General features: G+C 45.4%; 1 protein-coding gene and 1 pseudogene across 1 annotated transcript; one reads left to right on the top strand and one right to left on the bottom strand.

Moving 5' to 3' along the window:
* LOC123057207 (E3 ubiquitin-protein ligase BRE1-like 2) overlaps nucleotides 1-24,851 on the bottom strand; it is a 74,887-nt pseudogene extending 50,036 nt beyond the window's left edge.
* Nucleotides 24,852-25,939: 1,088 nt separating this feature from the next.
* On the top strand, nucleotides 25,940-26,815 carry LOC123059258 (putative glycine-rich cell wall structural protein 1). Its single transcript, XM_044481863.1, has one exon. It carries the CDS (start codon nucleotides 25,966-25,968, stop codon nucleotides 26,566-26,568), a length of 603 nt encoding a protein of 200 aa, XP_044337798.1. The 5' UTR covers nucleotides 25,940-25,965; the 3' UTR covers nucleotides 26,569-26,815.
* The last annotated feature ends 280 nt before the right edge of the window (nucleotides 26,816-27,095 follow it).

Genomic DNA, 27,095 nt, shown 5'->3' with positions numbered 1-27,095 from the left:
GGCTACAAGTAAAGCTGACTCATCCAGCTCTGGATAAGATTTGCTCTCATTGTCTTCGCTCGAAGACTTAGAATTTGGTTGAGCATCACTTTAGTCATTTTGAGTATGTTCACTTGGACCCCATTTAATAGTACGGTGGTTCCTATGACTCAACAAAGAAGAAAATGAAACTATGAAACAACTATATCTTCGCGCTCCAAAGATTCCATGCGACGTCTTTTCATGTCATAGTCTTCAATGTGAATATCTTCACATACCACCATTGTCTTCAATGTCTTCACACATTTTTAGGGGTCATCTCCGGTAGGTAAACCGAATCAATGAGGGACTACTACCCGTGTTATCCTGCAATTCTCACAAACACATTAGTCCCTCGACCAAGTTTGTCGTCAATACTCCAAAACCAACTAGGGGTGGCACTATATGCACTTACAATCTTCATCATGCCCATCCGCGCCGTGAGATGGCTTGCACCAATTAATGATTTTTAAGCACTGCATCGTGGATCAATAGGTCGAGTGATTAATCGAGTAAAACAGCATGAAAGCCTTGAAGTTGTCCTTGGTTAGCTGCATCTTGGCGGCGCAGTCTTCGTGCATGTCCACCAGAATAACCTCCCATTGTCCCTTGGCGGCGCCGTCATGGCTCTCTCGTTCCTGCCGCCGATTCGCGTCCCTCGCCATGAGTATCCTCTTCATCATGACGTCGAACTTGCCACGAGTCAGAGTAGAAGAGGGGCGCCACCAGCAGTTATTGTAGAGAAGAAGGAGAGGATTAAATAATGGGTCACAAGGCAACGGAAGAGGAGATCGAGTCGGCCGCAGCGGGGCAATGTGTTCGTGCACGGAGGGACCAAGCGAGAGGAGATAGATAATTTTTTTAGGGGCAGCGAGAGGATGAGTGCATATTTTTTCAGGCCCATCAGGTTTGGTCCATGGGCTGAGGCGATACCGAGACAAGAAGGGTCCATTAATCCTTCTTCTAATCTCAACCGTCAATATTTGTTGTTAACATAAAATCAACGCATATAAAGGAGTGACCTATGGAGAACTATGAAAGTCTCTGTCCTTTATTATTAGGTAGAGAGGTAGAGATTGGCTTTGACGTGATCTTCAAATACTGTGGCAGAAGGAAATTGAACTATTGAAGAACACATAGGGCATGAGTCAGATATTACCTGCTCTTCACCACGGGCGAGTTTTTGTTTAGATGACTCTAGCTAGTGAATTGTTAACCTGATGGAGTTGCTTCTGTAACAAATGCTTTTCAGAGAGAAGGGAAGCAGAGGCTTTCTTTGTCTTCACGCTATTTGATACTCGTTGTTAGATGAGAAGCAAGTTACTGACGGGAACTAATAAGAAAAGCAAACAACATATCTTCTGGCAATGCAACAGAGTATAAATGATGTGAGGTTGAAGTGCATGGTTAATAAGGCAAGGTAATGCACTGGACTACTGCCCCAGCGTCTAGGTGCTAGCCAGAGACATGCTACAAGGCCACACTATATGAATCAACAAGTAGCAGCAACAGATAGAGATGGAAAATGGAAAAGAGAAATACACCAGGCCACCTAGCCCAACAGCCGCAGTTGCCACCATGCTTGTACACATGGAGCATGTAACAGGATCCTAGTGGTGTGTTGCTATACTGAGGTGAGTGCGCTATGCCGCCAGCATAGGGGAAACACCGACGAGGCAAAAGCATGGATTCCACCACAGAAAGTACAGCAAGCTGGCAGCAAAGAGCTACCATGGTATCAGATACGCACCTTTATGTTAAAATCATCTCTGTCGGCAACCTGTTGAAGAAGATGTTGGTTTTGTGTCTGCATGTCTTCATATGCTTGACCAATTGTCTGCAGTGACAGCATCATTTGCTTTCAAACACACTCGCACACACAAACAAAAACAAAACTGCTGAAAAGAAAACTAAAAATGTGCTAACCTCAATTTCATAGATATAAGCATCTCCTTCCGCTTCTTTAATTCTTATTGCCTCCTTGAGTTCCAGAACACCTCTGCAAAACAGATCACACAAGGGATGAAGCTTCAGAGATGATACAGAATACCAAGTCCTCATTGAACAATAAAATATCTACTGGTTCACAAACATAACATATAGTGCCAGCTGTAGGAAAATATAAAAGCTCGTTTAAACTACTGATCACTAGAATTAGTTGGATAATACTCCCTCTGTTCAAAAATATAGGCCTTTTTAGGATTTTTTTTAAACATTGTACTCACGGTATTTGTATAAACCGTGTTAGTTGTGATATATGGCGTGTGTTGTAGCTTGTTGGGATAGGTTAGGTGTTGAGATAAGATCCTGGTAGTTAGTTAAAGAGATCAATCTCCGCCTAACCTAAACCCTAACCTTCTGTACCTTGTGCGCCGCCTCGCCTGGTGGCTATATTAACACGCAACGCGCCCCTCCTAATGCATGCACTTCAGGACCTCGTTTTACATGGTATCAGAGCCTAGCTCTTCTATATGTCTAGGTCATGTGGTCCTCCGCCTCCTCTCACGCCATGTCTATGCCCTCCCTCGCCTCCCTCGGCCACACCATCACGGAGAAGCTCACCCGCAATAACTTCCTGGTGTGGAAGGTTCAAGTACTCCCGCATGTCAGGGCCGTAGCGATGATGGGCTACCTTGACGGCTCGATCAAGGAGCCCGCCGCTGTCATCGTCACCGAGAAGGAAACCGCTGGGAAGAAGGAGATCACCGGGATGCCTAACCTAGAACATGTGATCTGGGTCACTCAAGATCAACAGGTGCTCACTTTTTTGCTCGCCTCCTTGTCTCGTGAGGTTCTGATGCAGGTCTCCAACCACACCACCGCTGCGGGAGTCTGGCAAGCTCTAGTGGAAATCTTCTCAGCGCAGTCGCGGGCACGCTAGATTCAGCTTCGCTCGGCGATCGGGAACGCACACAAGGGCGACCTCTCTGCCGCTGCCTACTTCACCAAGATGAAGGGGCTCGCGGACGAGCTCGCCGCTGCAGGGAAACCTCTCGATGAAGACGCCGTCGTCTCACACATCTTGGACGGCCTCATGCACGAGCCCGACTACAATGGGTTCGTCACCTCCATCACTACGCGCGCTGTCATCGATCAACCGATCGACCCCAGTGAACTCTTCTCGCTGCTGCTCTCCGTGGAGTCCTGGATCGCCGCTCAGCACGCCGCCTACACCGCCCATCACTCCGCCAACCTTGCCACAAAGGGTGGTCGAGGCGGCGGACGTGGCGGTCAGGGTGGTGGATGTGGCGGCTACAACGGCGGCAACTACAACGACAACTCGGGCAGCAGTGCGCCGCGCCAACAGGATGGTGACCGCGGTGAGCGCACTGACCGCGAACGCTACCAAATTTGCGAGGAGGAAGGCCACGGTACGTGGCGCTGCAGGAAACGGTTCGACAAAAGCTACAACAATAACGTGCGCAACCCCGCAGGCGGCGGTGGTGGTGGTGGACGCGGCGGTGGTGGGCGTGGTGGCGGCGGCTGCGGTGGCAACTCTCGCTCCGCCAACTCTGCGCACTCCTATGGTGTAGATACCAATTGGTACCTTGACACCGGCGCCCCTGATCATGTCACCGGGGAGTTGGAGAAGCTGGCCGTTCGAGACCGCTACACTGGCACCAACCAGATCCACATAGCAAGTCGGCAAGGTATGGACGTAGCACATATTGGCTATTCAGTATTATCTACTCCCTCTGGTTCCCTCCACGTAAACAATATACTTCATGCTCCTAGTGCCGACCAGAGCCTCCTTTCAGCTTATAATCTTATGCGAGATAATGACGTTTTCATTGAACTTCACCCTGAATTCTTTTTTGTCAAGGATCATGCTACCGGGAGAACAATCCTTCAAAACAAGAGTAGATGGGGCTTGTTCCCCGTGACCGGACGACAAAGTGCTCCTCAACGCCAAGTCCTTGTTGCCATCAAACCCTCCACATCTCGGTGGCACAAGCGCCTAGGGCACCTAGCTCTTCCGGTAGTTGAAAAGATTCTCTGCGACTTCAATCTTCCTGTTTCAAATAAACAAGATCACCTTCTAGTGTGTGATGCATGTCAGATGGCCAAGAGCCATCAGTTACCTTATTCCTGTTCAACTAGTGAGCCCACAGCTCCTTTAGAGCTTATTTTTTTAGATGTTTGGGGTCCTGGACCCGTCTATGTAGGAAGACAGAAATACTATGTCAGTTTTATTGATGATTTTAGCAAGTTTAGCTGGATATATTTGCTCAAAATTAAATCTGATGTCTTCGAGAAATTTCGTCTTTTCCAAGCTCATGTTGAACGTCTCTTTGATCGCAAGATCATTGCCATGCAAACCGATTGGGGGGAGTACCAACGGTTGAACTCTTTTTTTGAACGCATTGGTATCACGCATCATGTTTCTTGCCCACATGCTCATCAACAGAACGGCTTCGCAGAGCGGAAACATAGACACATCGTATAAGTTGGCCTCTCTCTACTTGCTCATGCATTTATGCCCCTCAAGTTTTGGGACGAAGCATTCCTCACTGCGGTCTATCTTATAAATCGCATCCCTAGTAGAGTTATCAAGAACCAAACTCCTCTAGAACGACTCTTCGGCACCAAGCCAAACTACTCCTTTCTCCGCATCTTTGGGTGTGCTATCTGGCCAAACTTGCGCCCTTTCAATAAGCATAAGCTTGAATTTTGGTCCAAACAATGTGCTTTCCTAGGATACAACACTATTCACAAGGGCTACAAGTGTCTTGATATCTCCTCCGGTCGTATCTATGTTTCACGTGATGTTATCTTCGATGAGCATTTTTTTCCCTTCACAAGTCTCCACTCCAATGCCGGTGCACAACTTCGCAAAGAGTTGCTTCTTCTCCCCTCTCGTCTCTTGCCATCTCCTCATTTTGCTCAAGGGGGAGCGGATTTTGCTGCTGACAATATGTCCTTCTCTAATGCTAATGACCCAGCTGAAAGTGTGCAGGATACAGGGCAGCCGACCATTGAGGATTTTGGTGAAAATTTGTATGATTTTATGTAGGAAAACGATAACTCGCATGCAGCCACAGAAGAACCTCAGGTGGCCTCGGGATCGGCGGCTGCAGCATCGCCAAGCGGATCAGCCGGGGGATCCGCGCCTGCAGCTGCACCAGGTGAATCCACGCCGGGATCCGCGACCACGGGCGGGAGGCCAGGAGGGCGCCCCGATTCGCCGCGTGGGCCAGCCGAGCATCCCGCCGCGTCGTCCCTAGTGTGGGAGGGCGTGCGGTCCCCTGGCGGGCCGACCAAGAGCGGGCCCTGTGCCCCCCACGAGGCGGGGCGTGTGGATCCTGGTGCGGCGCGATGAACCTCCAACCCGGAACTGCCAAGTGGCAGCTCGTCATCGGCTGCCGCACCGGATCCTCCTGGCTCACTGCAGGCAGGGGATTCGGGATTTTCTGCACCTGCGTCTCCTGCGTCTGACTCTATTGTTTCCTCTACACAAGATCGCCTATAGATACAGCAAGCTCATCCAGCTCCACCTCCTCCTGCCCGGTCACACACTCGGTCACAAAGTGGTATTACGAGACCCAAGGTATATAAAGATGGTTGTGTTCGATGGGGTTCTTTTTGTGCCATAGGTGAACTGAAGAATCTGCATGATTCTCTTGGTGATCCTAAGTGGAAGCAGGCCATGGATGAAGAATTTTCAGCCCTTGTAGCAAACAAGACATGGCACTTAGTTCCACCGGCCAGAGGGAGAAACGTGATTGACTGCAAATGGGTGTACAAGGTGAAACGCAAATCTGATGGCACGATTGACAGGTACAAGGCACGTTTTGTGGTCAAAGGTTTTAAGCAAAGGTACGGAATTAATTATGAGGATACCTTTAGCCCCGTGGTAAAAGCTGCTACTATCCGCATGAGTCTTTCCGTTGCAATATCTAGAAATTGGTGCATACGACAACTAGATGTAAAGAACGCGTTTTTGCATGGTGTTCTGGAAGAAGAGGTGTTTATGAGGCAGCCCCCTGGGTATGAAAGATCAGCTTTACCATGACACCGTTTGCAATCTTGACCAAGCAATCCATGGTTTAAAACAAGCACCCAGAGCGTGGTATTATCGTTTGTACTCCAAGTTACAGTCTCTTGGCTTTACTGCTTCCAAAGGAGATACCTCGTTGTTCTTTTATCATCGGCATGGAGTAACTATCTTTATGATTATTTATGTTGATGATATTATCGTCACCAGTCCCTCCTCTCGAGCAGTTGAAGCCCTTCTTCAGGATCTTCGCATGGATTTGCGCTCAAGGATTTGGGCAACCTTCATTTTTTCCTTGGCATTGAGGTAAAAACATGTGGGCAGTGGCATTATTTTATCTCAGGAAAAATATGTGCAAGACATCCTTGAGCGAGTGGGCATGAAAGGTTGTAAACCTTCTTCAACTCCGTTGTCTATGTCAGAAAAGTTGTCCCTTCATGATGGATAGGTGCTTGGAGCTAAAGACTCCACCAGGTATAGGAGTGTTGTAGGAGCTTTGCAGTATTTGACGTTAACCAGACCAGATATATGTTTTTCGGTCAACAAGGTTTGTCAGTTCTTGCATGCACCTACTAGTACTCATTGGAGATCAGTTAAAATAATACTTTGTTATCTCCAAGCAACCAAGAGTCATGGTCTCAAACTTGCCAAGTCAGACTCTACACTTGTCAGTGCCTTTTCAGATGCAGACTGGGCAGGTTGTCCTGATGATCGGCGATCCACTGGAGGCTTTGCGGTGTTCTTTGGAGGTAACCTGATTTCTTGGAGTGCATGTAAGCAAGCTACTGTGTCTCGGTCAAGTACAGAAGCTGAGTACAAGGCCCTAGCAAATGCCACTTCTGAAATTATTTGGGTGCAGAATTTGCTAACAGAGTTGGGCATTCATCATTCACCTGCGGCTTCTTTTTGGTCTGACAACCTTGGAGCTACTTATCTATCTGCCAACCCTGTTTTTCATGCGAGGACAAAGCATATTGAGATCGATTATCACTTTGTTCTTGGAAGAGTTGCCAACAAGCTTATAAACATTCGGTTTGTGCCTACTGGTGATCAAATGGCAGATGGCTTCACTAAACCATTGTCACTGCGGCAGCTGGAAGCCTTTCGGCGCAATCTCAACTTAGATAGTTGTGATTGAGGGGGAGTGTTAAACATTGTACTCACGGTATTTGTATAAACCGTGTTAGTTGTGATATATGGCATGTGTTGTAGCTTTTTAGGATAGTTTAGGTGTTGAGATAAGATCCGTAGTTAGTTAAAGAGATCAATCTCCACCTAACCTAAACCCTAACCTTCTGTACCTTGTGCGCTGCCTCGCCTGGTGGCTATATTAACACGCAACGCGCCCCTGCTAATGCATGCGCTTCAGCACCTCGTTTTACATTATTGAGTTCGAATTAGGTTTTAACTTAGTTGGCCAAACAGGACAGTAAGGCACAAAATATATGTATTACTAGCTGGTGCAAGAACCAGTTGGAGGAGTTAAACTGGAACCTAGCCAGTTCTGATTTCACCTGGGCTGGTTAACGGCTGCAAAAAAAGGCCAACTTGTTTGTGCATTTTGAGCCTATGAGTTTATTAAGAATTTAGTAAATGGAATTTAGGAACAAGGTGTATATGCTCGGATTTCCAGTGGAAGATGTGATCAAGTATGGGGGGTTAAGGGAGTGTATTGGCCATTGAGCGGCAAAATGGACGGTTTCGAAACCTATAAAGGACTATGTTAACCATTATTAAATAGTACTCCATATGTTATTAATTGACGCTCACACGGATGTATCTAGACGTATTTCCATGCTAGATACATCCATTTGAACAACATCAACTAGTTCCGGACGGAGAAAGTATGTATTCAAGACACTCAACATTTTTCACGTCATTAATAGCAGCAACCAGGATGAAACAACTCCAATATTTAAGATCCTGATCCCCTCAATGGAAAACTCATTTGAAATAGCAATCCAAGTAAACTGCAGAACTATTGCAGTGCCAGTAAACTGGAGAACACATATTGAATTAGCACTAGGAAAAGATAACTGACCTTTCAGATGCATCTACATTGGTCCTTAACTCTTCCAGTTCTTCTTCAGCAATGCAAAGCCTTCGCTGGCATGCAGTTTCGGCTTCATTTGCTGCTTTTACATGAATCTCAAGACTGTGCTCCTCTAGACTAGTTCTCAAATATTCAGCCTGCTTGCGAGCTCGATTTTCTGATTCCTTGATCTCTGTAATTGTCCTAGATTCACAGAGTAAAATAAGAATCTAACAAATGAAGCAAAAATATATTAGTATGCAAAATTGATGAATGCTATGAATTGACAATCATTCCATGGATTGTTTTCATAGGGGAAATCAATGGGCATTTGGTAATGGATGAAAGCGTAGAGGTAACCAACTTTTTTTTACTTTTTTTTGAGTTGTTAGCCTATATGAACTATGATTTTTATTCCTTGCCATTTCGAACATTTTATTTTTCAGTGATCTAAACTAGTATATTTTTGTTTCGGCATTTACAAATGTCACATAGCACCTATGTCAGCTAGCGTTAGCACATTGCATCCAAAGTCTCTGTTAGGAAATGGACTTCTTTTAGGACTGGGCACACATCCCGTCCCAAACGCCTGCCAATGAAACCGCCATATGGACTTGTGGTTGCGGGCGAAAGCGCAAACCCCTCCTACACTACGCAAAGCTCTGCAATCGATCACATTGCTCGTCCCCAGGATGATCTGGAAACAGAGGAACGAATGCATCTTCGACAATGCAAGACCATCAATAGATGCGCTATGATGTAGGGTAGAACCATAATCGGCCGATCTTTCATGAAAGCAGCGGATCCCGCGATGAACAAGAAGAACACAAGGGGGAAAACGAGGGGAAACACGAGAGGAAACACGACAAAAATCACTAAACCAACACGAAATAGTATCACATGTGCTAGATCCTCGGGTACATAAGAGATCACACGATCCACGAACAACTAAGGACGATACAAAGGTAGCTGGTCTTCTCCGTGAAGAGGTCTTGATGTTCTTCTCCGCAAGGAGGTCTTGAATCCAAAGGGATCTTCTCCGAAGAGGGGCCGCGGTCTCTCTCTTGGAGTAGATCCGATGTGGATGAGCAATGCTCTATCTCTAAGTATGAGCTAAACCAATGCTAACCCTAGAAAGAAGGACGGGGAGGAGTATATATAGTCTAGGTGGGCGAAGGGGTACCCAGGCCTCGGGCCCTTACACTGTGCGCAGACAGGGGAGGCCGGACGTGCGGGCGTCGAGCAGGATGTCCGGGCGTTCGCAGAGGGCCGGATGTCCGGGCTGGTGAAGCTAGCCATGTTGCTCTCGGGTTCGGGGGTGTCCGGATATCCGGGCTGGCAGCCGGATTTCCGAGGGCTTGGGAAGGGCCGGATGTCCGGGCTGGCGAGGCCGGATGTCCGGGGCCTGTAGTGTCCTGGCGGCTGATTGGCTGTGGCGGGTGAAGCTCCAGGGGCCGGACGTCCGGGGTCGTGGCCGGATGTCCGGGCTGGCGAGGCCGGATGTTCGGGCCCTGTAGTGTCCCGGCAGCTAAGCAGCTGTGGTGGGTGAAGCTCCAGGGGCCGGACGTCCGGGGTCATGGCCAGATGTTCGGGGCCAAGCGGGTGTCCTTGACTCCTTCCGTTGGTTTTCTTCATCCGTGAACTTGGGGGCTTTAACATCTTCACGTGCATCTTCGGGAGGATCCTTTTGATACCTGATCATGCACAACATCTCAGACTTAGGTAGTAGACATGTCTCATGCATAGCAAGTGGAAGTTCAGAGAGGAGTGAGTTCACCTTATCTTCGATAGCCTTGGCTCAGGCTCTTGTCATTGGTCCAAGAGGTGTCGTTGGAGGTGTAGGTGCGTCCATGGGGATGATCATGGGATGCTCCACATCATCTCCCCTCCCTTGGGGAAGATCCGACCTCGGATCGAAATCCTCATCACCATGGTAGGGCGAGAGATCTTTGACGTTGAAGATGTTGCTCCTGGAGTACTTGTCGCGTGGAATGTAGATCTTGTAGGCGTTGTTGTTGTAGAATTCGAGCACCTTGAAGGGTCCATCCGCTCATGGTCGAAGTTTGGACCTGCGTTCATTAGGGAAGCGGTTGACGCCCTGAAGCATCATGGGGCAAAAATAGTTCTTGGAGAGCATAGCAAGTGTCTTGTTGTGTCCAAAGTGGATGAATAGTTGAACTTGCCATTGGATGTTCTTAGGTTCCTCGGGGTTGACATGATAGGGAACCTTGTTAGGAAGGGGCGCTCCGGGGATGATGTCGATTCGGTGCTTAATGCCTCGTAGAGGAGGTGGACCCAGAGGTAGCTCGTCGGGGAAAACATCTTGAAATTCCTGCAAAAGAGAAGATAACACTGAAGGTAGAGTGTGAGAGGTGTTAGCTTTTAGTGCCTTGTCTTTGCACGAAAGGTCATAGGGCATGACACTAGATGGGTTCTCACACACTTCTCTCATCTCATTTTTGGTGGAAAATAGAACTAGTTTCTTCTTGTCGCTCATCACGGAGTCACTCAATTTGGGCTTGAGGCGCTCACTCTCTTTTTGGTGGCTCTCTCTCTCTCACTATTTTCTCCATGATGGTTGGCTTGCTTGTCGGCGATCACTTGGCTTGGAGATATAGGTCGAAGTACATACTCCTTTCCTTTCATCTTCAAGATGTAGTGGTTCGTTCGGCCATTGTGGATGACACCTCTATGAAATTGCCATGGTTGTCCGAGAAGGTGGCAAACGGTCATTGGAACGACATCACACTCCAAAGTGTCTTCGTAAGCTCCAATGTTGAAGGAGATGTGTACTTGATGCTCGACTAGGATAGTGCCAGGGTCGCTAAGCCATTGAACTTTGTATAGATGAGGATGCTTCATCTTTGCCAATTGGAGCTTGGAGCATAGTTCCTCATTTGCTAAGTTATGGCAACTCCCTCCATCGATGATGACCTTGACGGACCTTCCATTGATGCCGGCCTTGGTATGGAAGATGTGGCATCTTCGGTCTTCTTCTAGTTGATGTTGAAGAGTCAAGACCTTGGAGACAACGACAGTGGGGCTTGAATCTCCATCACAAAAGACTTGATTCTCTTCTTCTTTGGTCACGCGCCGGTGCATTGCCACTTGCTCAAGGGCTTTCATCTCCTCATCATTCATGGAGTCGTATGTACCATCGTCGTTGAGGCTCATGGTTCGCTTGTTGGTACACTCGAATGACTTGTGGCCTTGGCCGCCGCATGTGAAGCATTTGAAGGAACTCGTCTTGATGGTCTCATCAGTTGGGGTAGATGATGATGAAGCTCTCGGCTTGAAGTTGCTTGTAGTAGGATGATGACTTCGGGTAGTCGAAGATATTGGAGTCGTTGAAGCTTGATTATTGGAGAAGCCATAGGACTTGGATGAGGACTTGGCATACTTGAGGTCATCTTGTACTTGACGTTCTACTTTTGTAGCTTGATGCACTAGCTCGATGAGGTTTGAGTATGGTTGGAAGTCGGCGATCTTCTTGATAGGATGGTTGAGTCCATTCAAGAAACGTGCCATAGTTTGCTCATCATCTTCCGTGACATTGGCTCTTATCATGGCAATCTCCATCTCCTTGTAGTACTCTTCAACGCTTTTGGTTCCTTGCTTGAGTAGTTGGAGTTTCTTGAAGAGGTCGTGGTTGTAGTAGGTACGCACGAAGCGTGCTCTCATGACATCCTTCATTTGCGCCCACATAGCGATGGGTGGTTCACCTCTTGCCTCTTGGCACTCGATAAGTTGTTCCCACAAAATGTGGACATAGTCTTGGAACTCAAGGGATTCCATCGCGATCTTCTTCTCTTCTACATAGTTGTGCAAATTTAAGATTTTGTCGACCTTCAATGCCCATGAAAGGTACTCTTCGGGATCGTTGCTTCCATTGAACTTGGGCATAGTGAACTTTAGCTTGCCGTAGCGTTGCTCTTCATTGTGTTGGGGTCGGGGATGATGACGCCCGTGTTGTTGATGATTGTCAAGCTTGTGTTGCTCTTGGTGAGGAGGGTTGTCAACCTCATGTTGCCCTTGTCGTGGAGGATTTCCATTGTCTTCATGCTCTTGATGAACATGATGTTCTTGGCGAGCTTGTGGAGGATCTTGTCGAGCTCGAGGAGGAACTTGACGATGCACACGAGCTTGAAATCTTCGTTCATGAGCTTCTTAGCGAAGTGCTTCCTCTTTTTCATGAGCTTGTCGGCCTCGGTTGGCTATGGCTCGACTTGCATCTTGGAGGGCATGTTGCGCCTCAGGTGCTTGAGCTTCAGGGAGTTGTTGTTCTTGTCGTTGAGCCTGGGCATCGTGTGCTTCTTGGTGTAGATGCGGTCGCTCTTCCGCTTCATGTTGGCGTTGTCGTTGCCTTTCTCGTGGTAGCGCAAAAGCCTCTTAGGTTTGACGTTGTCGGTGCTCTTGAGAGTTGGTGTCGCATAGAGGATTGAGGCTTGCTTGACGATCGTTGCGCGCGACACGACAAAGAGTGTTCGATGTCGGTGTACTTGATCCGGAGAGGGTGATGTCGGAGTGTCTACTTGAGCGGGTCTATCTTGATGAGGACGAAGTGGAAGAAGAGCGGTTGAGCAACAAAGTGCAAATCTTGTCCATTCTTGCGTCATTCTATTGCTTGTGATCATCGAGCTTGTGGTCGAAGTAGTCCCTTGTACGTTTCTCGGAGAGTCGGCGGCGAGGTTGTCGATGCGTTCACTCATTGCTTGTTGCTCTTGATGCAAAGCACGTTGTGAACCAAAGAGGTGGCTCTTGGTGACGTAGGAGTTCATGTCGTCGTCATGCTCAATGAAGAGTGGGTTGGTAGAAGTACTTGGCCTATCCATCATTCCCAGAGAGAAATGTGAGTGGTAGAGAAAGAAGAACGAATACCAAATGTACCTTGACCGAAGTTGAAAGTGGATCAATGATCACTCCAATGTAGGACAAGGAAATAGCACAATTGGTACTAGTTCTTGTCGGTTTCTCACACCTACACAAGTAAAAGCTTATGGTGTATCTTGGTTCGGATGGTGGCACAAAATTTGATGCAATTGTAAGTGAGCTTCAATAATGTTGGAAAAGATTCGCAAGATTGCAATGCAACAAGTAGACCAAGCAATATAAGGTACACGGAAACACACACGCAAAAACATAAGTGGGGTTGTGCAACCAAGGGTGAGCCAAAATGTGGAATCCACAAAAATGCTCTTGTTGCACAACACTAGTGAGACGCTAGCATGAGCACAATAGGCGGATACAAAACTTGTGCACAACCTACTTAGCAAAAATGAAAGGGCTTCTATCCCAAGTATGTTCTATGAAAGGTGTTTCTATGATATGATCCAAGATGATCTAGTATGATAGTCTTAATGTTGTAAGATGCTATCGTTCTTGCTTAAAAGCTCTTTGCTTATCTTTCCCTTTTGCTTAAAAGCTTGTTTGGATCTTTGTTGTTTGAGCTCTTTTCTCATGCAATGCTTCACGAACCAAGATAGCAATTGTATATGTGATGACAACCTTGTGACACAAGAGATGATACCAAGATATGCAACAATGATGTATGTATGCTATGGGAAGTATGATCACTACTGTGCACAAGTCTCGATGCCGGCAATACTCAAAGGCTAGTCTCGATGGGTAAGCGATGCAAAGGAGTAAGGCTATGATGGTTATCAATGTAATGGAAAGAGTGATATGTCCAATACCAAGGTGAGGTTACCATTTCTTGCGTTCGGTATGGTGTCAAAATGGTGGCACGAATACCAAGATGTAGTCGAGGTGGTCATTGTTGATGACGTGTCCGTGGCGAAGATGAGCGGCGGTGATGTTGATGACGAACCGTACCTAAATAGCCGAAACACAAGTAGGAGTTGGTAGTGGTATATGGTAGTGGTATGCGGAAGTGATGGTGGTATGCGGAAGTATATGTGGGCACCGGAACAAAATTTGGCGAAATATGGACAAAAAATGGAGTGGTTGATGGAGATGTTGCTGCCAGGGGCCGGATGTCCGGGCTGTCGGGCCGGATGTCCGGGTTCTGGATCCGGACGAACTCCATGTGGAAGGTGGCAAATCCGGGCAAAATTCAAAGGAATTTGTGGATGGAAAATGGGGAAAATGGATGGAAAGCTAGATCTACCTGCAACACACGAAATCGGCGAATCAAATCCAACAAAACTTCATCACGCCAACAAATCAAAAAAGAATTGGGGCTATTTTTGTGGGGAAATTTTCGAATTAGGGACAAAATCAACAAAAACTAGGCTAGAAACACAACGGGGAGGCTCCGAAATCGTGATCAACATGGCTCTAGATACCAAGATGATGTAGGGTAGAACCCTAATCGGCCGATCTTTCACGAAAAGAGCGGAGGAGGACGATGGGAAACACGAGAGGAAACACGAGAAAATCACTAAACCAACACGAAATAGTCACACATGTGCTAGATCGTCGGGTACATAAGAGATCACATGATCCACGGACAACTAAGGACGATACAAAGGTAGCCGGTCTTCTTCGTGAGGAAGTCTTGATGTTCTTCTATGAAGGAGGTCTTGAATCCAAAGGGATCTTCTCCGAAGAGGGGCCGCGGTCTTTCTCGTGGAGTAGATCCGATGTGGATGAGCCATGCTCTATCTCTAAGTATGAGCTAAACCAATGCTTACCCTAGAAAGAAGGACGAGGAGGAGTATATATAGTCTAGGTGGGCGAAGGGGTACACGGGCCTCGGGCCCTTACACTGTGCGCAGACAGGGGAGGCTGGACGTCCGGGCATCGGCCGGATGTCCGGGCGTTCGCGGAGGGCCGGATGTCCGGGCTGGTGATGCTGGGCATGTTGCTCTCAGGTTCGGGGGTGTCCGGATATCTGGGCTGGCAGCCGAATTTCCGGAGACTTGGAAGGGCCGGATGTCCGGGCCCTGTAGTGTCCCTGCGGCTGAGCAGCTGTGGTGGGTGAAGCTCCAGGGGCCGGACGTCCGGGGTCATGGCCGGATGTTCGGGGCCAAGCGGGTGTCCTTGACTCCTTCCATTGGTTTTCTTCATCCGTGAACTTGGGGGCTTGTACATCTTCACGTGCATCTTCGGGAGGATCCTTTTCATACCTAATCATGCACACCGTCTCGGACTTAGGTAGTAGCCATGTCTCATGCATAGAAAGTGGAAGTTCGGAGAGGAGTGAGTTCACCTTATCCTCGATAGCCTTGGCTTGGGCTCTTGTCATTGTTCCAAGTGTTGTCGTTGGAGGTGTAGGTGCGTCCATGGGGATGATCATGGGATGCTCCGCATCACGCTAGTTGACAGGATTAGAGACGAGGCCAAATGTTGGGCACAAGCTGGGGCACAGGGGTTGCGAGTAGTCTTGCCCGCCTCCTGGGATGTCCACTGATCGAAGGTGCTAGGACTCTATAAATATAACCTCCTAGGAGGCATGTACTCTCTCACCTTTTTAATGCAATGAAACACAAAAATCACTTTGCGTTTTCTCGATAAAAAATTAACACTCTCATCACTGTTTAAGTGTATATGTGGATTGCTTAGCCCTTTCCATCAGTTTAGACTTCTGGTTGCGGTGGCTAGTGTATGAAGCTTAACAATCACATGTTTTAACAACTTGATAGATTTAACCTAACCACAAATTTTCATATGTAAAGTATATAGCTGAAGTTGAGGATTAGAGTCAAGATGGACTTCTTTTAGGCATACAGTAGAACATGTTTATTCAGAAGAAAAAAATGCATTGAATGATAGTATAACTTTAAGAATCATAAAGGGATGTGTCAACTTTATCTCTTGTTCCCAAGGGTGTGGTAAACTGCAAATGCCAAGTAAGTAGAAAACATTTTCTAACAGTGACTTTCAAGAATCTAGTGGACTACGTGATCATCTAAGAGAACAGCATAAGTCAGTCACAAAAAATCAACACAACTGATAAGTGATAACAATAACAATCAAGTCATAACGCCTCTACTTTCGGTCTACGAGGGTACGTACACATACTCTTCCCCTCTAGTTGATGTGCATCTCCTAGATAGATCTTGCATGATCGTAGGAATTTTTTGAAATACTGCGTTCCACAACAATATTTGATTGCATGTGATATTTATCCTTTATGCATCTTATTTTGCTTTGTTCGGCGGTAGCATTATAAGATGATCTCTCACTAAATTTCGAGGTACAAGTGTTATCCCTGAGTATGCACCGTTGCTACAGTTCGTCATGCCGAGACACCACGTGATGATCGGGTGTGATAAGCTCTACATTCACATACAACGGGTGCAAGCCAGTTTTACACACGCAGAATACTCGGGTTTAACTTGACGAGCCTAGCATATGCAGATATGGCCTCAGAACACTGAGACCGAAAGGTCGAGCGTGAATCATATAGTAGATATGATCAACATAGTGATGTTCACCATTGAAAACTACTCCATCTCACGTGATGATCGGACATGGTTTAGTTGATATGGATCACGTGATCACTTAGATGATTAGAGGGATGTCTATCTAAGTGGGAGTTCTTAAGTAATATGATTAATTGAACTTTAATTTATCATGAACTTAGTACCTGATAGTATTTTGCATGTCTATATTGTTGTAGATAAATGGCCCGTGCTACTGTTCTGTTGAATTTTAATGCGTTCCTAGAGAAAGCCAAGTTGAAAGATCATGGTAGCAACTACATGGACTGGATCCGTAACTTGAGGATTATCGTCATTGCTGCATAGAAGAATTACGTCCTGGAAGCACCGCTAGGTGCTAAACCCGCTGTAGGAGCAACCCCTGATGTTATGAACGTCTGGTAGAGCAAAGCTTATGACTACTCGATAGTTGAGTGTGCCATGCTTTACGGCTTAGAACCGGGACTTCAACGACGTTTTGAACCTCATGTAGCATATGATATGTTCCAGGAGTTGAAGTTAATATTTCAAGCAAATGCCCGGATAGAGAGATATGAAGTCTCCAATAATTTCTACAGCTACAAAATGGAGGAGAATAGTTTTGTCAGTGAGCATATACTCAGAATGTCTGGGTACCACAATCACTTGAGTCAGCTGCTAGTTAATCTTCCAGTTGATAGTGTCATTGACAGAGTTCTTCAATCACTGCCACCAAGCTACAAAAGCTTCAAGATGAACTATAATATGCAAGGGATGGATAAAACAATTCCCGAGCTCTTCGCGATGTTAAAGGTTGTGGAGGTAGAAATCAAGAAGGAGCATCAAGTGTTGATGGTCAATAAGACCACTAGTTTCAAGAAGAAGGGCAAAGGGAAGAAGGGGAACTTCAAGAAGAACGGCAAGCAAGTTGCTGCTCAAGTGAAGAAGCCCAAATCTGGACCTAAGCCTGAGACTGAGTGCTTCTACTACAAAGGGACTGGTCACTGGAAGCGGAACTGCCCCAAGTATTTGGCAGAAAAAAGGATGGCAAAGTGAAAGGTATATTTGATATACATGTTATTGATGTGTACCTTACTAATGCTCGCGGTAGCGCCTCGGTATTTGATACTGGTTCTGTTGCTAATATTTGTAACTCGAAACAGGGGCTATGGATTAATTGAAAATTGGCTAAGGACGAGGTGACGATGCGCGTGGGAAATGGTTCCAAAGTCGATGTGATCGCCGTCGGCACGCTACCTCTACATCTACCTTCGGGATTAGTTTTAGACTTGAATAATTGCTATTTGGTGCCAGCGTTAAGAATGAACAGTATATGTGGATCTTGTTTGATGCGAGACGGATATTCATTTAAATCAGAGAATAATGGTTGTTCTGTTTATACGAGTAATATCTTTTATGGTCATGCACCCTTGATGAGTGGTCTATTTTTACGAAATCTTGATAGTAGTGATACACATATTCATAGTATTAAAGCCAAAAGATATAAGTTTAATAATGATAGTGCAAGTTATTTAAGGCACTGTTGTTTAGGTCAGATTGGTGTAAAGCGCATGAAGAAACTCCATGCTGATGGGATTTTGGAATCACTTGATGCTTGCAAACCATGCCTCATGGGAAAGATGACTAAAACTCCATTCTCCGGAACAATGGAGCGAGCAACAAACTTGTCGGAAATAATACATGCTGATGGATGCGGTCCGATGAGTGTTGATGCTCGTGGCGGCTATCGTTATTTTTTGACCTTCACAGATGATTTAAGTAGATATGGGTATATCTACTTGATGAAACATAAGTCTGAAACATTTGAAAAGTTCACAGAATTTCAGAGTGAAGTGGAAAATCATCGTAACAAGAAAATAAAGTTTCTACGATCTAATCATGGAGGAGAATATTTGAGTTATGAGTTTGGTCTTCATTTGAAACAATGTGGAATAGTTTCGCAACTCACCTCCCGAAACACCACAGCGTAATGGTGTGTCTCAATGTTGTAATCGTACTTATGATGTTTCTTACTGATTTATCGCTATCGTTTTGGGGTTATGTTTTACAGACGGCTGCATTCACGTTAAATAGGTGATAACCCACAAGTATAGGGGATCGCGACAGCTTTCGAGGGTAGAGTATTCAACCCCAATTTATTGATTCGACACAAGGGGAGCCAAAGAATATTCTCAAGTATTAGCAGCTGAGTTGTCAATTCAACCACACCTGGAAACTTAGTATCTGCAGCAAAGTGTTTAGTAGCAAAGTAATATGATAGTGGTGGTAACGGTAACAAAATAGTAATGAAAGCAAAGTAATGTTTTTGGTATTTTGTAGTGATTGTAACAATAGCAATGGGAAAGTAAATAAGCGTAAACCAGTATATGGAAAACTCGTAGGCACCGGATCAGTGATGGATATTTATGCCGGATGCGGTTCATCATGTAACAGTCATAACATAGGGTGACATAGAACTAGCTACAATTCATCAATCTAATGTAGGCATGTATTCCATATATAGTCATACGTGCTTATGGAAAAGAACTTGCATGACATCTTTTGTCCTACCCTCTCGTGGCAGTGGGGTCCTAATGGAAACTAAGGGATATTAAGGCCTCCTTTTAATAGAGAACCAGAACAAAGCATTAGCACATAGTGAATACATGAACTCCTCAAACTACGATCATCACCGGTAAGTATCCCGATTATTGTCACTTCGGGGTTAACGGATCATAGCACATAATAGGTGACTATAGACTTGCAAGATAGGATCAAGAACTTTCATATATTGATGAAAACATAATAGGTTCAGATCTGAAATCATGGCACTCGGGCCCTAGTGACAAGCATTAAGCATAGCAAAGTCATAGCAACATCAATCTCAGAACATAGTGGATACTAGGGATCAAACCCTAACAAAACTAACTCGATTACATGATAAATCTCATCCAACCCATCACTGTCCAGCAAGCCTACGATGAAATTACTCACGCACGGAGGTGAGCATCATGAAATTGGTGACGGAGGATGGTTGATGATGATGATGGCGACGGATTCCCCTCTCCGGAGCCCCAAACGGACTCCAGATCAGCCCTCCCGAGAGGTTTTAGGGCTTGGCGGCAGCTCCGTATCGTAAAACGTGATGATTTCTTCTCCCCTATTTTTTTCTCCCCGAAAGCAGTTATATAGAGTTGGAGTCGGGGGGTTTCCAGGGGGCCCACGAGGTAGGGGGCGCGCCCCCCACCCTCGTGGCAAGGGTGTGGGCCCTCTGGTCTTCATCTTTGGCGAGGATTTTTTATTATTTATTGTAAGATATTCCGTGGAGTTTCAGGTCATTCCGAGAACTTTTTTTTTCTGCACGCAAAACAACATCATGGCAATTCTGCTGAAAACAGCGTCAGTCCAGGTTAGTTCCATTCAAATCATACAAGTTAGAGTCCAAAACAAGGGCAAAAGTGTTTCGAAAAGTAGATACGACGGAGACGTATCAATAGGGCACCATCTAAATCCGTTGAGACGACCCATATGAACTGTGGTTTGGCAAGAAACCCAAGTTGTCGTTTCTTAAAGTTTGAGGCTACGATGCTTATGTGAAAAAGCTTCAACCTAATAAGCTCGAACCCAAATCGGAGAAATCTGTCTTCATAGGATACCCAAAGGAGACTGTTGGGTACACCTTCTATCACATATCCGAAGGCAAGATATTCATTGCTAAGAATGGATCCTTTCTAGAGAAGGAGTTTCTCTCGAAAGAAGTGAGTGGAGGAAAAGTAGAACTTGATGAGGTAGTTGTACCTACTCCCTTGTTGGAAAGTAGTTCATCATAGAAATTAGTTCCAGTGATTCCTACACCAATTAGTGAGGAAGCTAATGATGATGATCATGAAACTTCTGATCAAGTTACTACCGAACCTGTAGGTCAACCAGAGTAAGATCCACACCAGAGTGCTACGGTAATCCTGATCTGGAGGTCATGTTACTTGACCATGACGAACCTACGAACTACGAGGAAGCGATGATGAGCCCAGATTCCGCGAAATGGCTTGAGGCCATGAAATCTGAGATGGCGTCCATGTATGAGAACAAAGTGTGGACTTTCGTTGACTTGCCCGATGATCGGCAAGCCATAGAGAATAAATGGATCTTCAATAAGAAGACTAACGCTGAAGGTAATATTATTGTCTGCAAAGTCCGACTTGTTGCAAACGGTTTTCAACAAGTTTAAGGAATTGACTACGATGAGACCTTTTTACCCGTAGTGATGCTTAAGTCCGTCTGAATCATGTTAGCAATTGCCGCATTGTATGATTATGAAATTTGGCAAATGGATGTCAAAACTGTATTCCTTAATGGATATCTTAAAGAAGAGTTGTATATGATGCAACCAGAAGGTTTTATCGATCCAATAGGTCCTAACAAAGTGTGTACACTCCAATGATCCATTTATGGACTGGTGCAAGCATCTCGGAGTTGGAATATACGCTTTGATAGTGTGATCAAAGCATATGGTTTTATACAGACTTTTGGAGAAGCCTGTATTTACAAGAAAGGATACTTGAATAAGAATTTTTCAATAAATTTTATATGTGAGCTCTATAGCATTTCTGATATTATATGTGGATGACATATTGTTGATCGGAAATGATACTGAATTTTGGAATAGCATAAAAGGGTACTTGAATAAGAATTTTTCAATGAAAGACCTCGGTGAAGCTGCTTATATATTGGGCATCAAGATCTATAGCGATAGATCAAGACGCTTAATTGGACTTTCACAAAGCACATACCTTGATAAAGTTTTAAAGAAGTTCAAAATGGATCAAGCAAAGAAAGGGTTCTTGCCTGTGTTACAAGGTGTGAAGTTGAGTCAGACTCAATGCCCGACCACTGCAGAAGATATAGAGAAAATGAAAGTCATTCCCTATGCTTCAGCCATAGGTTCTATCATGTATGCAATGCTGTGTACCAGACCTAATGTGTGCCTTGCTATTATTTTAGCAGGGAGGTACCAAAGTAATCCAGGAGTGGATCACTGGACAGCGGTCAAGAACATCCTGAAATACCAGAAAAGGACTAAGGATATGTTTCTCGTTTATGAAGGTGACAAAGAGGTCGTCGTAAATGGTTACGTCGATGCAAGCTTTGACACTGATCCGAATGACTCTAAGTCAGAGACCGGATACGAATTTTTACTAAATGGAGGAGCTGTAAGTTGGTGCAGTTCCAAGCAGAGCGTCGTGGCGGGATCTACGTGTGAAGCGGAGTACATAGCTTCTTCGGTAGCAGCAAATGAAGGAGTTCATATCCGATCTAGGTGTCATACCTAGTGCATCGGGTCCAATGAAAATCTTTTGTGACAATACGGGTGCATTTGCCTTGGCAAAGGAATCCAAATTTCACAAGAGAACCAAGCACATCAAGAGATGCTTCAATTCCATCCGCGATCAAGTCAAGGAGCGAGACATAGAGATTTGCAAGATACATACGGATCTGAATGTTGCAGACCCGTTGCTAAGCCGCTCTCACGAGCAAAACATGATCAGCACCAAGACTCCATGGGTGTTAGAATCATGACAATGTAATCTAGATTATTTACTCTAGTGCAAGTAGGAGACTGAAGGAAATATGCTCTAGAGGCAATAATAAAGTTGTTATTTATATTTCTTTATATCATGATAAATGTTTATTATTCATGCTAGAATTGTATTAACTGGAAACTTAGTACATGTGTGAATACATAGACAAACAGAGTGTCCCTAGTATGCCTCTACTTGACTAGCTCGTTAATCAAAGATGGTTAGGTTTCCTAGCCATAGACATGTGTTGTCATTCGATGAATGGGATCACATCATTAGAGAATGATGTGATGGACAAGACCCATCCGTTAGCTTAGCACTATGATCATTTAGATTATTGCTATTGCTTTCTTCATGACTTATACATGTTCCTATGACTATGAGATTATGCAACTCCCCAATACCGGAGGAACACTTAGTGTGCTATCAAACGTCACAATGTAACTAGGTGATTATAAAGATGCTCTACAGGTGTCTATGATGGTGTTTGTTGAGTTGGCATACATCGAGATTAGGATTTGTCACTCAAATTGACGGAGAGGTATCTCTGGGCCCTCTCGGTAATGCACATCACTATAAGCCTTGCAAGCAGTGTGACTAATGAGTTAGTTAGGATAATGAATTACGGAACGAGTAAAGAGACTTGCCGGTAACGAGATTGAACTAGGTATGATGATAACGACGATCGAATCTCGGGCAGGTAACATATCGATGACAAAGGGAACAACATATGTTGTTGTGCGGTTTGACTAATAAAGATCTTCATAGAATATGTAGGAACCAACATGAGCATCCAGGTTCCGCTATTGGTTATTGATCGGAGATGAGTCTCGGTCATGTCTACGTAGTTCTCGAAAGCGGGGAACATACTTCTTATTTCCGCTCCTTTCCTTCCCCTCCTAGTTGGACTAGGAAAGGGGGGAACCTACTCCTAGTAGGAGTAGGATTCCCCCCTTGGGGTGCGCCCCATGAGGCCAGCCGACCCCCTCCTCCCCTCCTTTATATACGGGGGAGGGGGCACCCCATAGACACACAAGTTGATTTCTTAGCCGTGTGCGGTGCCCCCCTCCACAGATTTCCACCTCAGTCATATTGTCGTAGTGCTTAGGCGAGCCATGCGTCGGTAACTTCATCATCACCGTCGCCACACCGTCGTGCTGACGAAACTCTCCCTCAGCCTCAACTGGATCTAGAGTTCAAGGGATGTCACTGAGTTGAACGTGTGCAGATCACGGAGGTGCCGTGCGTGTGGTACTTGATCTGTTGGATCGTGAAGACGTTCGACTACATCAACTGCGTTACTAAACGCTTCTGCTTTCGGTCTACGAGGGTATGTGGACACACTCTCCCCGCTCGTTGCTATGCTTCTCCTAGATAGATCTTGCGTGATCGTAGGTAAATTTTTGAAATACTACGTTCCCCAACAATTCCACCTTCAGGGAGTCGCTGCTGTCTCGCCTTCTTGAGTAGGATACAAACCCTAACAAAACTCGAAAAAACATCTAAGAACGGAACCCTCCCAGCGACAAGGGTTGGGATCCACCGCGCCTCCATGGCTCTAAGGCCATCGAAGACGAGGCGGACCAGCAGCGACGCCGGCAGGAGGCGGAGGAGCGGCTGCTTGAGCCCCTACGTGTGCGCGTCATATAACTTGTTGATTTTGTTAATTGTGATGATCCATCATGGTAATTAAAATGTTATTGTTTTAAGAACAAACATTATTAAATCTTTTGTGCTAAAGTTAATGTACTTTGTTTCAAATATATATACAAACATGAGATAATTCTTTTTATTTCTCCAACAAATTATAAAACAGCATAAAAATATTGTGTACCGGTGGATCACATGAACGCTAATTGCAAAAAGGTAAAAGGCAACTCAAAAAACAAAATAAAAATAAAAGTAAAAGGGGAATATAAAAATAAAATAAATACAAATACTAGAAACTCCATAAGAAAAACAAAATATATAGAAGGTGAATATACAAATGAAAATAAAAATTACATGAAACTAAAACGCAAGAATACTGGAAGATCAAACAACGGTATTTTATTAGGATTTTGTAAGGTAAGCTGGCTGGTTTTTCTCTGAAATTTAAGGTAGCTGATTTTTTTTTGTGACATCAAACTAGTTAATTATGTTGCCTATGCCTCTTCCCCAAGAAAAGGCTATCTCCCTCCGGCGCCGCCACCGGTCCGTCTCGTCTCCGGTGGCTTTAGGGCCATGGCGGCGCGGTGGATCCCGATCCTTGTCGGTGGAGGGCTCCGTCTTTAGATGTTCCTTCGAGTTTTGGTAGGGTTTGTGTCCTACCCAGAAAAACGAGATGGCGGCGGCTCACTAAAGATGGGATAAGGTTCTTCCCGTCTAGTCCCCATTCCAGTGATGCGTCTAGCATCATCGGTGGGCGTGTGGAGGTGTGTCTCTGGCGGATCTGTCCTTAATGGATTTGCTCGAATCTTATCGTAGTTTGTCTATGTTCATGTGTCTTCAAGTTGGATCCTTCCAATCTACGCTACTCTACAATGGCAGCAGTTGCTGTTCTAGTGAATAGATTGTGAGTTTTTCCACCAAAAAACTAGTTAATTATGTTAATTGTGATGATCCATCTAGTTAACTAACCTCCCCATCAGTTTTTCTGGAACCGTTCTCACCTCTCAAACCCTGGAGAGGAGATTTTCTGGATGCACCGCGCTGCCATCTCTTGTCCGGTGGCAGGTCGCCACGACCTCCACTGCTGATATGGGAGTGTGGGAAAGCCCTGATCTACCATATGGATCTCTTGTATTCCACTCTTTGATGCTTTTACTAGGATTGCGCGGCAGCGCCGTCGGTGTGGCGAATAAAGTTTCCTCGAGCCTCCCCATCTCGACAATGTCAGCTGCGATGGTTTGATGGCTCGTTGTCGTAAATTATTGTTGACCTATCTATCTGGCTAGGTGAGGTCTGTTGATTTTGCTAGCATGGCAGTAACGGCTGCTTCCCTTCGCTGTTTGGCGTGGCAGTGACCATCTCGGCTCATAAAGCAGCGTTGCCGTAGATTTTCGTTCAGTACATGAAAAAGCAGCTATGTATCACGGTTTACAACCTGTTCAGCTATTAACTTGAACAAGTCCGGGCATCAAATAATATGGTGTACGATACGTATAGACTTACGGTGCTGGCATGCACGTGGTTTTGGATCGATCTTACCATCCCACTTGAACTTGATCATTTATTTTTCTATGAGAGAGAGAGAGATTTTTTTTATTCTGTTGAAGAGATAGACATTGCTTTAATTACGGGAGGACATGTCAGATCTACACCGTAATAACTCGGTTCCACCAGATGAACGGTTCTTAATTTCTAATTAACACAATAATTTCTGGAAAGTGCCTAATTAGTATAGGTATAGATAGATAGATAGATAGATAGATAGATAGATAGATAGATGCATGCATGCATGGTTATTTGACCGTAAGATAAAATTGTAATCATGCATGCAAGTAGCATAAACGGACACAGATGTAATTAGTCCAGGCATTCAGTGGTGGTGTAGGCTTAATTACCTTGACAAGATGATCCTTGGTGCCGGCATGAACGTGGTTTGGATTTTTGCCATCTGCTAGTACAATACCCTCCAACTCCAAATTCAACTACCGAAACTTCCAGGTTGCTGCCTCCTCTGCTCTAATGTCAACTATTCAAGCCTGGAGCTAGATGTGTTCATTAGTGGATGCTAGCATGCATGTGTTTTAGAACTATTGACCCAACGTGGATGCGGTCACGATTAGAAGTCAGTCATCTCGTTTACTTTTACCTGCACCAATTAAGGCACTAATTATTCTAAGCCTCCACCTACAGTTGAGACATGACTTCGTCAACAACTCCACCAACACCCCCAACATGCATGGCTGGAAGCACCACTATAAATATCCATTGATATTTCGCTTAGAACTCATCTCATCTTGCAAGAGTACACACTTCCATAAAACACACACAATGGTAGGCACAAAGCTAGTAGCCCTCGGCTATGTTGTCCTCTTGAGCATTGGACTGGCCAATGCTGCAAGGGTGGTTAGATTCGGCAGTGGAAGCGCCACGGGAACGGGAGCGGGAGGAGGAGAGGGTGGGGGAACTGTGAGTGGTGGTGGCTCGGGTGCTGGGAGTGGAACTGGGTCTAGCGTGAGTTCTAGTAGTGGTAGCCATGCAAGCGGTGGAGGTGGAGGTGGAGGTGGCGGCGGAGGCGGTGGCCAAAATGGTGGAACTGGATATGGTAGCGGGTCCGGCTCTGGCTCTGGTTCCAGTCAATATAGTCAAGGATCTTCATATCCTTATGGTGGTGGCTATGGTGGATATACTAGCGCTGGCGGTGCCGGTGGTGGCGGTGGTGGAGGGAAAGCTAGTGGTTATCAAGGATCTAGTGGATATGGGGCTGGTAGTGGCACTGGTTCTGGCTCAGCTACAGCTACTAACAATTGGTATAGACAAGGTAGTACAAATGCAGATGCTGGTGGAAACGGTGGTGGCAATGGAGGAGGAAGAAATGGTGGGAGTGGTGCAGGCAAAGGTGCTGGATCTGGGTATGGCAATGCCAACCCCTAGTCCCCTTCATGTGAGGAATCTAAAAAAATGGAGCCCAACCTACTGTACTGCGTCAAATTGATAGCTTTGACTCTTTTTTCATTTATTTGTTATCATCTTAAATATTATCAAATAAGGGCTTCATTGTTCTAGTGGAAAATGTACTAGTGTTCGTGATATATTCCAAAAATGTTAATTGTCAATGTATCACTATTTACATGTATTAAGTTATATACCATCGTTTTGGCCAACCGACTTGCAATGGAAACTCTTTGCGTGTCTTATGGTTATGTAACATAAGTTGCTCGCTTATGGTTAAGTACCAAAAATTATCATTTCAATGATACATGTCGTTTCACGAATGGCGTCACTCATGTAACACATGTCTCACATACACCACTTTAGTTTTGCGTAAATTTCTCTCGCTGGGTAGTGCTTCTAGGGAGTTCCAAGGCTACAACCCCCATCGTGAGACCACACCCCAATATCCTTCACATCCTCGGTCACCGACACATTGCTTTGAGAGAGTGGTGATCATCACAAGCCGT

Source organism: Triticum aestivum, chromosome 3A (genome assembly GCF_018294505.1).
Source record: "Triticum aestivum cultivar Chinese Spring chromosome 3A, IWGSC CS RefSeq v2.1, whole genome shotgun sequence".
Taxonomy (NCBI): domain Eukaryota; kingdom Viridiplantae; phylum Streptophyta; class Magnoliopsida; order Poales; family Poaceae; genus Triticum; species Triticum aestivum.
The sequence above is the reverse complement of the archived record's forward strand: the minus strand, read 5'-3'. Positions and strand labels throughout refer to the sequence as shown.